This window comes from Astatotilapia calliptera, chromosome 3, assembly GCF_964374335.1.
Source record: "Astatotilapia calliptera chromosome 3, fAstCal68.1, whole genome shotgun sequence".
NCBI lineage: Eukaryota > Metazoa > Chordata > Actinopteri > Cichliformes > Cichlidae > Astatotilapia > Astatotilapia calliptera.
The window spans coordinates 62,724,753-62,736,892 of NC_137424.1; the positions used below are offsets into that span (position 1 = coordinate 62,724,753).

The window sequence follows — 12,140 nt, forward strand, 5'->3', positions numbered from 1 at the left end:
GTGGAGAACAGCTGGTTTATTCTCCTGCCTTCTATCTTTCTGGTGTACCTCCTCAAGCGGCTGGCCAAGGCTGTGAGTCGTTGCTTGGTAGTTTCCAAGGCCTCATGTAGGGACAGCTTCCTGTACTTCTTAGGCACCTTCCTCATCGCGCCTTTCTGCAACTCCGATAGTTGGCTTACCTCCCTCCGTGCTACCTTGATCTTAGCCTCTAGCCTCCTCCTCCTCTTATTTTAGGTGATTTTAACAATTGTAATCTTAAGAGATCACTGAACATAATTTCTTAAGACTACAATATAATTAAAAAAATTATATTTCACCTGTCCTACAAGGCATAACAAAACGCTGGATTTGTGTTATGGATCAATTAAGGAGGAATATAAGTCTGTGGCTGGACCTGCACTACGTTCTTCAGATCTCCAAAGACATCAAGAATCTGATTCTTAAAAGGAAAATTCCTTTTAATGAGTATGACGTTTCCACTATGAGGACATTAAGGAAGGAGGTGAGAGCTGTAATAAAGAAGACGAGATATAAAAATAAGATTGAAGCAGAAATGAGTAGTAATTACCTTAACAGAGCTTGGTGTGGTATGAAAACCATCTAAGGGCTACAAACTAAGGGTCACTGTAACATTTCTTAAGATGGGTTTACCTCTGACAAACATTTGGCAGATAATTGTAATAGTTTTTATCTTTATTTTGAGAATCTTGATTGTTTTATGGAGACGAGTACACTAAAAAAAAAAAAAAATACTACTCCCTCATCATTTTGTACTGAGGAGAGGGGTGTAGTTAATGTCTTTAGACACACTAAGATTAAGAGTCCTGGACCTGACAACATCTGTGGGCAGGTACTGAAAACTTGTGCTGATCAGTTGAGTGGGATTTTTCATCACATTTCTTTCACTTTCCCTAGAGTTACAGACAGTATCAAAGATTTGGAATAATCCAATCATTGTTCCAGCAGGAAGAGGTGTGGGATATGCTGTTGTCACACTCATGCATTTCTTGTGTAAGCATTTTGAGGGCCCTAACACTCATGCAAGATTATTATTTACTGACTTTTCGTCAGCATTCAACACAATTCAGCCCACCTTACTTGCTGATGGGCTTTATAACCACCTTAAGCTCGATCTTAGTCTGATTAGTTGGGAGCTAGACTTTTTCACTTACAGCTCACAATGCATGAAGGTGAACCATGTACTTTCTGATGTGCTGGGTTGCCGTCTCTCACCCCTTCTTTTAATTCTGTATACGAATGAGCAGTGTTACTAACAGACACATCGTAAAGTTTGCTGATGACACAGTGATCGTTAGTGTTTTTGTGGGGGACGAGACAGGCCATGGGCAGGTTGTAGAAGATTTTGTGGCTTGGTGTGATGAGTCCTTCCTTTCATTAAATGTGTCAAAAACAAAAGACATGATTATTGATTTCAGGAAGTCTTCTTTTAGTTCATCACCTTACTATTATTAAAGCTGCTGATATTGAGCATTTAGGGGTTGTTCTTGACCACAAACTGTTTTGACTGTGTTTTGAGCCTCATGCTGATGTCACTACCAAAGAAGTTCAGCAAAGACTGTTCCTTTTAAGGAAAATTACATATTTTAAAGTCTCATCTGAATTGCTGACGTTGTTTTACAGAATTTTATTGAATATGTTATTTCTTTCTGTATCGCTGCTACAGGACCGGAGGACAGCAAAGAGAAAGAAAGAGAAATTAGGAAGAGAGTTAACAGAAGGAGAGGGAAAGAACAATAGAGGAGAAGATGTCACGGTACTGGGTCTGCAACCCAGTATTTGTGTTTCAGACTCTGTAATTATATTATTTGATTATTGTTGTCATGGTTTTGGTTTTCTTTAGTTCTTAGTGATTGTAGTCCTTCCTCCCTTAGTATTTATATTAGCCTGTGTTTAGATTCTGTTCTCATGTCTACTCTATACTTTTCCTAAAGCCATCATGTGACAGATCATAACTGCCATAAATGTATACAATTAATAGTAATTGTATATTTACTAAATGTATTTTGCAAATAAAGTTAATTCTCCTGATAAGGTACTTCTTTTTCTTTTACACATTTTAAAGATTTTAATGGCATGCTTAATATTTTTACAACAAAAACTGATTTCTTTTTCACCAAACAAAAAAGAAATACACACTTGTAGGGAATTTAGAAAGACAAGTTACAGTCAGAAATCTGATTATTATCTCATATTATATAAAATGTAAATAACTTGCACATTAAAAAAGAACAAAGACAATAAAAAGAAAAAAAAGAAAAAAAAGTAAAAGTATATGTATGGACTGGTACATGGCACCAAATATGTAAAATGATCTAATGTTTGGTTTATATTATTATTAGAATTTTATTAAAATGGAACAATAACACTGTAATGTTCTTTGTGACTGAAAGAGCGCAACTGTCTTTTGGCTCTGAAACACATTTCTCCTTATATGCAGTTATCATAAATTATATGCCCACTAGAGGTCACTGAAGTTCATTTAAAATTGTGTCACTGGGGTCTCTCAACCAATTTCTGCTGTTGTGTTAAAAATGGTGATGACAGGCTCTCTTCTGTGAAATAAGTGCAATTCATATCGTCTCTACTATAGCTGCTGTTTTGGATTTGGTTTCATCCATGTAATATATCTTGTAGTGCTGTGTTAGAGATTGTAAATGTCTTACTTTTTTAACTGTGATAAATGAATGCTTAAATGAATAATGTGAGCGTTATTTAATGTTCACTTTTATGCCTCTGAATTGCCTGATTGGAACTGTATTTGAACTTCATTTCTCCTCTTCTCTATTTTCTCCTTCTGTGTATGAATTTTGTATAAAGTGTCATCTAACTCTATCTTCTTCTCTGTCATTACATCAATCCCATACAACACTGATTTTCTTTGTGTTTCCTTTTCCTCTATTTCTGTTTCAAGGTTTTCCTTCATTGTTTCAAAATTAGTTTCTGTTTCAATACCCTCTTCTTCATTTATTTTGTCAGATGTTTTTTCATTTTGTTCTATTTGTTTAATATTGTTTACCAGCTGACTCTGATTTTCATCTTGCTGTTTTTGTAGCTCGAGCAGTTTCAGATTCAGTTCATAAATATCATTTTCTAAGTCACATTTATGACTCATTAAAAATTGAACCACCATTATCAAATGAAATTTGTCTTCCTTTCCTTCTTTAAAACAAGTGTTGAGGTTTTCTTGTTCCATATCAAAGTCGACAGTGTCAGTACTATCTTCTGTGAGATGCAGTGCTTCTCTTTTTTCTCAGTGAGGGGCTGACACTCTCTGTGATCAGTGGAAATTTTTGTCTTTCTTCCTGTTGTACAAAAAAAGTCATTTAAATTGACAGAAATACATTATTTTGTCTTTCTTTAATAAATAATGGATGATTTTTTTAGTCACTTTATTTCCGTTTTTAGTCAAAAAACTGTACCTTGATGTTTTGAACGATATTTCCAGACAACAGAGACAACTGCCAGAATAAGCAGGACTGTCACAACAACACTTATGATGATGTGACCAGCAGAACTACATGGAGGATTAAATAAATCACCTGTAATGAGAACACACAGAATATCAACAAGTAGCCTGCAGCAATTTTACAAACAAACAAAAAAAATATAACTAAATAACTTGTTTTTTACCTGGAACATGTATGTGTGTCTCTCTGCTCTGGTTGGTGTTCCTCTGTTGGACTCTGCAGGTGATGTTGTTGCTGTGTCTCTTCTCCACAGTCACTCTGCTGCTGACAGTATAGAGGTCATCAGGACCTCTGAGGGTCTCTGTAGGTCCAGCAGAGAGGAGGTTTCCCTCACCGTCCAACCACAGCAGCTCAGGCTCTGGATACCAGCCTGCAGACTCACACTGTAACACCACTTTACTACTGTCCTCACTATTTCTCATTAAAGTGATGATAAGTGATGAAACTACACCTAAAGATTAGGAAAAGAGAAAACACATTACTGTTGCTACCAGTTACAGTCACCAAAGAGCCAAGTTTAAAATTCTGGGAAATGTATTGACTACTTTTACACCAATCATATTTGAACCACTGAATAGTGACCTGCCCTGCTGTCAATACATAAGGTACTGACATTCATTTAGGGGCTTCTTTAACATATAAACAATCAAGCAGTTGTAATGCACTACCGACTGCTTTATTTTTATTTCACTTCAATTCAGCTTTACTTATATAGTGCCAAATCACAGTCAAACAGTCAAATCAAGGTGCTTTATATTGCAAGGTAGAGACCTTTCAATAATAAAGAGAAACTGATGACTCCCTATGATCAAGCACATGGCAACAATGGGAATGAAAAATTCCCTTTAAACATGAAGAAACTTCCAGTAAAACCAGCTTCAGAGAGCGGCAGCCATCTGCCATAACTGGTCGATGATGAGCGGAAGAAGACAGGACAAAAAACAGATTATAATTTCTTTCCTTTTGCATACATCAAAAACCACTCAAGGAACAGGAATGACTTTGTTGTCAACCCATCCTTCAAACTCCCCAGATAATAATATGATAGAGTATTCATTCACTGTAACTAAGTTTAGGAATATAATCCACCCACTGTTATCATCTTCAATGCCCTGTACCAACATAGAGCAGAGCATCTACCTGAACGCTACTCCAACAGAGGTCGATTATCTTGTTAATAATTTCACCTCCTCACTACGTACGACTCTGGATACTGTAGCTCCTGTGAAAACTAAGGCCTCAAATCAGAAGTACCTGACTCCGTGGTATAATTCTCAAATACGTACCCTAAAGCAGATGACTCGTAATCTGGAGAGGAAATGGCGTGTCACAAATTTAGAGGATCATCATTTAGCCTGGAGAAATAGTTTGCTGCTTTATAAGAAAGCCCTCCGCAAAGCCAGAACATCTTACTACTCATCGCTGATTGGAGAAAATAAGAACAACCCCAGGTTTCTCTTCAGCACTGTAGCCAGGCTGACAAAAAGTCAGAGCTCTTTTGAGCCAACCATCCTTTTAACGTTAACTAGTAATGACTTCATGAACTTCTTCACAAATAAAATTTTAATCATTAGAGAAAAAATTACCAATAATCATCCCACAGATGTAATATTATCTACAGCTACTCTTAGTACCATTGATGTTAAGTTAGACTCTTTTTCTCCAATTGATCTTTCTGAGTTAACTTCAATAATTACTTCCTCCAAACCATCAACGTGTCTTTTAGACCCCATTCCTACAAAACTGCTCAAAGAAGTCCTGCCATTAATTAATTCTTCGATATTAAATATGATCAACCTATCTCTAATGATCGGCTATGTACCACAGGCCTTCAAGCTGGCTGTAGTTAAACCTTTACTCAAAAAGCCATCTCTAGACCCAGCAGTCTTAGCTAATTATAGGCCAATCTCCAACCTTCCTTTCATATCAAAAATCCTTGAAAGAGTAGTTGTCAAACAGCTAACAGATCATCTGCAGAGGAATGGCTTATTTGAAGAGTTTCAGTCAGGTTTCAGAGCTCATCACAGCACAGAAAAAGCTTTAGTGAAGGTTACAAATGATCTTCTTATGGCCTCTGACAGTGGACTCATCTCTGTGCTTGTCCTGCTAGACCTTAGTGCAGCATTCGATACTGTTGACCATAATATCCTATTAGAGCGATTAGAACATGCTGTAGGTATTAGAGGTACTGCACTGCAGTGGTTTGTATCATATCTATCTAATAGACTCCAATTTGTGCATGTAAATGGAGAGTCCTCTTCACACACTGAGGTTAATTATGGAGTTCCACAGGGTTCAGTGCTAGGACCAATTCTGTTTACATTATACATGCTTCCCTTAGGCAGCATCATTAGAAGACATAGCATACATTTTCACTGCTATGCAGATGACACCCAGCTCTATCTGTCCATGAAGCCAGATAACACACACCAATTAGTTAAACTGCAGGAATGTCTTAAAGACATAAAGACCTGGATGGCCGCTAACTTTCTGCTTCTGAATTCAGATAAAACAGGTTATTGTACTCGGCCCTGAAAAGCCTAGAAATATGGTATCTAACCAGATTCTTACTCTGGATGGCATTACCTTGGCCTCCAGTAACGCTGTGAGGAACCTTGGAGTCATTTTTGACCAGGATATGTCAACGCACATATTAAAGAAATATGTAAGACTGCCTTCTTATATTTGCACAACATCTCTAAAATTAGAAATATCCTGTCTCAGAGTGACGCTGAAAAACTAGTTCATGCATTTATTACTTCCAGGCTGGACTACTGTAATTCATTATTATCAGGATGTCCAAAAAACTCACTGAAAAGCCTTCAGCTAATCCAAAATGCTGCAGCAAGAGTCCTGACAGGGACTAGAAAGAGAGAGCAGATTTCTCCTGTTTTGGCTTCCCTTCATTGGCTTCCTGTTAAATCCAGAATTGAATTCAAAATCCTGCTCCTCACATACAAGGTCTTAAATAATCAGGCCCCATCTTATCTTAATGACCTTGCAGTACCATATCACCCTATTAGAGCACTTCGCTCTCGCACTGCAGGCCTACTTGTTGTTCCTAGAGTATTTAAAAGTAGAATGGGAGGGAGAGCCTTCAGTTTTCAGGCCCCTCTTCTGTGGAACCAGCTTCCAGTTTGGATTCGGGAGACAGACACTATCTCTACTTTCACGATTAGGCTTAAAACTTTCCTTTTTGCTAAAGCATATAGTTAGGGCTGGACCAGGTGACCCTGAATCCTCCCTTAGTTATGCTGCAATAGATGTAGGCTGCCGGGGGATTCCCATGATGCATTGAGTTTTTCCTTTCCAGTCACCTTTCTCACTCACTATGTGTTAATAGACCTCTCTGCATTGAATCATATCTGCTATTAATCTCTGTCTCTCTTCCACAGCATGTCTTTCATCTTGTTTTTCTTCTCTCACCCCAACCGGTCGCAGCAGATGGCCGCTCCTCCCTGAGCCTGGTTCTGCTGGAGGTTTCTTCCTGTTTAAAGGGAGTTTTTCCTTCCCACTGTTGCCAAAGTGCTTGCTCATAGGGGGTCATATGATTGTTGTGTTTTTCTCTGTATCTACTATTGTAGGATCTACTGTACAATATAAAGCGCCTTGGGGCGACTGTTGTTGTGATTTGGCACTATATAAGTAAAATGGAATTGAATTGAATACAACAAGCCCTGTCCTCAAATGGCCATGCCACAACCATCAGAAGCCAAATGATTTCCTGCCTATATATCCCTGTCTCAGGCACAAAAAGGACAGCCCAAACAATAGAGCAATCTCTTCTGACCAGGCAAGCAGCACCAAGACCCTTTTAATCAAGTAGTTTTAATGTTGGACCTAACACATTGTCTAAAACTGCTTATCAGCTACCTTTGTACTTCCATTTGATAAATGGTGCCACCTTACCAACACTAACTACAATAAAACAAAATAAGACACCACTTTTGATATTGTTATTGATTGCATTCATTGCAGCTGTCTTTGACTTATTATTACAAGCTATCTTTAATTTATGAGTGAACCTTTCCTAAATTTATTCCAGTACTAATGCAACAGCAAGAATTCATTTGTTTTAATTGTTAACAATAATTTTGAATGGATTCAATATATATGTAATAAAACAACAGAATGCAAAAAAAAAACTAGAGCAAAAATGTTTGTGGAAATTGATTTAAATAAACATTGGCTCACTTTGTAAAATAGAATAAAGAGGCCACAGTGTGTCTTTTAGCTGAGAAAACACTTCATCTAAAAATGGAAATGAATAATTTTCCCTTTCAGTGATGATGTGTAGATTTTTCTTTTCAGTTTGTCATCATTTTGAGCACAAATATTGACTCTACACTGAATGCACATTGTTATTGGTTTGATTTTAGTGTTATTCTGTATGTTCTTTTGCATGTATGTGTTAAATGATAGTGCAGCATAACATGTTTATTTTACCCTTATGATTTTTTACTACTATCATTGTACTTTTTCTAAACTAAATAATGACTGATGATTTTCAACATCAGATATCATTTTGACCTTTCTGTACAAGGACAATATCTCCACTTACCAACAACAAGCTCAACAGTGGTTTGTCCACTAAGGGCAGGAATGAAGCATTTGTATGATCCCCTATCTGACAGTTTCACTTTGGAGAGTTTTAGTGAAATGTCTCCGAGCTTCAGGTTGTTAATGGGTAGGGATGTTCTTTCCATGTAGGCTTCATTTTTTTTATTCACGAGCTCCACGCCGTCACGCCAAACATGCACAAATTTAGGTGTGAGGTCAGATCGTGTCCACTCTACTGTCATATCAGCAGCATTCACAGCAGGATCCAGATGGCATGGTAACACAGTGTCATCACCAACTATTGCCACAACTGGCTCAGATGGACCAACCACCTGAGACACACCTAAAGGAAAATTACAAATACGTGTTAAACATGTTAAAAAAAAAAAAAAAGGTTCAGAAGCCCAGGTGATGTAACTCTTTTAAATTTGCTGTTTTACTCTATGACATAAATTAAACGGCTGATATTTAATCAATAACATAAATATCTGTGTAATTAATAGACTTCGATGTTTTGTATAATTTGTGTAACTTCATGAACATAAGACTTATTTACCTCCACAAAACTGAAAGAAAAAAATAGAGTGATGAAAAAGAAAGACACAGATGGCCCCAAGTGGCATCTTACAGCAACGTCCGTCCTTCAGGCAAAACATTGTAGAAGTTTGAAGACTGAAATGAAAAATATGGGAAAAAAATCATAAAGAAATTGCACATTAATCATACAAATAATCACTATAAACAATTATGATTTGGCTTTTCACATCACAATTGTAGACATATAAAACATATTGAGGCAACTGTCATTGTGTCATTGTGTGTCTGTCAACTACCAAATAAACAAATTGAAAACAAATCTTTTTCTGGCCAGACGCGTGGCAGCACTTCTGCTATAATTTTGTTCGTATTTAACAAAATTAAAAATGCAGACATAAGTGTACACATTAGTTTCTGACTGCTAGTGAAAATTGTTTTCTTTACAAATACCTCTCTCATTGAACCAACAGAGCCAATCCCTCAACATGTTTGTACTCTCTGCTCATATTGCCTTCATATGAATTAATTTTTTGAATTAAAAGAATGTATTTGGACATTGCACTCAGCAACAAACAAATTCTCCCTAACAAAAAAGTGACTTCAAGGGCCAAATTGCGTTATATTTCTTCAATATACGGGCTGCAAGTAGGGGTGACGTGGGCCGCAAGAGGCCCCCGGTCTGTGAGTTTCAGACAGCAGCTTTAATTGGATGATCATACGACACAGATGCTAAAATTGTAGAATGTGTTCTCAGTTATAATTCTCCATACATGTATTTTTCAGGGGTATAACAACTTAAAACACTACAAAGGCTGAACAGTTAAGTCCAGGCTACATGGTTCACACAGTCAGCTTGATATGCTGTTGATAAATCACTCTCAGAGTGGCAGTGCCTGTGCCATATTTATATAATATTGATACTTCATTTGTAAAATATTATATTGCATATCAAATGTACCAATGAGAAAACATATTAAATATTATGACACTCATATATATCTTATATACACATTTATATCAACTTTTTTTCTGTGGTCTACTTTCCCCTAGCTCTCCAGTCACAATATCATATGACATGACTTCAAGCACTTTTGCATCCTCCTTTCAAGGTCTGTGTGCAGAAGGCAGGAACCAGAAGCAGACTCCAGGATGTAAAACTTAAACTCAAAAAACCTAAGCTTTATTGCTTGCACAAGTCAAAATAAAACCAAACCGGAAAAACTGTGAACAGAACACACAGGCGAGTATAAGGGTACTTATACTCGGAGGAAAACACGGACAATAAATACAAGGAGTAAATGAGGGAATGAGGGCCAGGAGGGAAACACAGATGACACTAATTAAACAGCCGAGACCGGGGAGACGTAAAACTAGAAACACTGCCATGGGTCAAGGGACCGTCAAAGTAAAACAGGAAACACACGACAGAGGCAAGGACTTCACACTGAACAAAGGGACCACGGAGCACAGAGACAACAGTGACATGACATACAAAACAGAAACCAAAACACAAGTAATCATAAACCACAATGAAATCACGGATTAATAATAATAATAAAACAAAAGTTCATACACTGGGTCACCGACCCAGGACCGTGACACTCCATATTTACTCGGTCAGATGTAGAAAACAAACAACAGACTAAAAGGTTTGGACAGATTAAACAAATGATTAAAAGCATTTTATGCAACCAATCATTTCCCTACTGATCATTTTAAATGAAATTTAAAGTATTATTAAAGCCTACTTGCCTCGCACAGTCACAGGATGCAGTCAGTTTCTCTGTCAAAGTCCACTGAAATGACCTCATCTGTTAATCATTGATCTGTACCTTTAGAGTTTACTGGCTGTGTTGCCTGCGTGGACGTGTCCTACCCTCTTTCCAGCCTTATGTACCACCTCTGTGTAGAGCTGTTTCTCCACAGAGAGGAGGTACCCTGGCAATTAGTACTTAAGGCCAGAGAGCCTTTGTGTTATAGCCTGTGGACTGAGATTGTTCTTGTAAAATCTTTCAACCTGGACAATCTCTTTAGATATATTTTGGTAAGCTTTCAAATAATTTATTTTCCAAAAAGGAGGAATGTTGTCTCATTTCACTCTGTACTGTATCACTGTACATGGCTGAAATGACAATAAAACTTGATATACTAAACAGTATATGAATGGGATATTGGTGGTGATTAAAGTTTTGGACAACCATCAGCAACAAAACTGATTTCATTGCATTATTTTGTTTTTGTAGTGCCAAATACTCCTTCTTGACACCTACGTGTACAAAAATGCCCCCATTAACTTCCATTAAAACCACATTTTTTTATCCTCTCTGCCATTTTAGTATAAAACCATGCATTCTGTAATGTCAGTATTTCATTTTGAGGAAAGGTTGTGATGTTTAAATACACAGGAGGTGACGAGGGGACGGAAAACATATGGGGACACAGCTGATACATGTGTCCCTATGACCATGTGGCGTGATGACATAACAGGAAAAAATGTGAACCTAAAACAATGAACACAGAACACAAGACCTCTTCAAAGTAAAACAGGAACCATAAGACACAGACATTACCCGATATGATAAGAGCGTGAGCAGTACTTGGTACAGTGGGGCAAAAAAGTATTTAGTCAGCCACCGATTGTGCAAGTTCCCCCACTTAAAATGATGACAGAGGTCAGTAATTTGCACCAGAGGTACACTTCAACTGTGAGAGACAGAATGTGAAAAAAAAATCCATGAATTCACATGGTAGGATTTGTAAAGAATTTATTCGTAAATCAGGGTGGAAAATAAGTATTTGGTCAATAACAAAAATACAACTCAATACTTTGTAACATAACCTTTGTTGGCAATAACAGAGGTCAAACATTTACTATAGGTCTTTACCAGGTTTGCACACACAGTAGCTGGTATTTTGGCCCATTCCTCCATGCAGATCTTCTCGAGAGCAGTGATGTTTTGGGGCTGTCGCTGAGCAACACGGACTTTCAACTCCCGCCACAGATTTTCTATGGGGTTGAGGTCTGGAGACTGGCTAGGCCACTTCAGGACTTTCAAATGCTTCTTACGGAGCCACTCCTTTGTTGCCCGGGCGGTGTGTTTTGGATCATTGTCATGTTGGAAGACCCAGCCTCGTTTCATCTTCAAAGTTCTTACTGATGGAAGGAGGTTTTGGCTCAAAATCTCACGATACATGGCCCCATTCATTCTGTCCTTAACACGGATCAGTCGTCCTGTCCCCTTGGCAGAACAACAGCCCCATAGCATGATGTTTCCACCCCCATGCTTCACAGTAGGTATGGTGTTCTTGGGATGCAACTCAGTATTCTTCGTCCTCCAAACACGACGAGTTGAGTTTATACCAAAAAGTTCTACTTTGGTTTCATCTGACCACATGACATTCTCCCAATCCTCTGCTGTATCATCCATGTGCTCTCTGGCAAACTTCAGACGGGCCTGGACATGCACTGGCTTCAGCAGCGGAACACGTCTGGCACTGCGGGATTTGATTCCCTGCCGTTGTAGTGTGTTACTGATGGTGACCTTTGTTACTTTG

At 37.9% G+C, this 12,140-nt stretch overlaps 1 protein-coding gene across 2 annotated transcripts in view; it reads right to left on the minus strand.

Annotated features, from left to right (window-relative positions):
• Nucleotides 1-2,057: 2,057 nt before the first annotated feature.
• Nucleotides 2,058-12,140, minus strand: part of LOC113017443 (butyrophilin subfamily 2 member A2-like) — a 97,033-nt gene continuing 86,950 nt past the window's right edge. Inside the window, exons 1-5 of one of the 2 annotated variants that reach the window (XM_080293579.1) lie at nucleotides 8,605-8,814; nucleotides 8,050-8,391; nucleotides 3,652-3,939; nucleotides 3,441-3,560; nucleotides 2,058-3,323 (exon numbers count right to left, since the gene is read on the minus strand). In XM_080293579.1, the coding sequence (XP_080149705.1) occupies nucleotides 3,154-3,323; nucleotides 3,441-3,560; nucleotides 3,652-3,939; nucleotides 8,050-8,391; nucleotides 8,605-8,704 (1,020 nt within the window). In that variant the 5' untranslated portion in view covers nucleotides 8,705-8,814 and the 3' untranslated portion in view covers nucleotides 2,058-3,153. Of the gene's footprint in view, nucleotides 3,324-3,440; nucleotides 3,561-3,651; nucleotides 3,940-8,049; nucleotides 8,392-8,604; nucleotides 8,815-12,140 lie in introns of those variants that run through there. The other variant, XM_080293573.1, reaches the window with a different exon arrangement.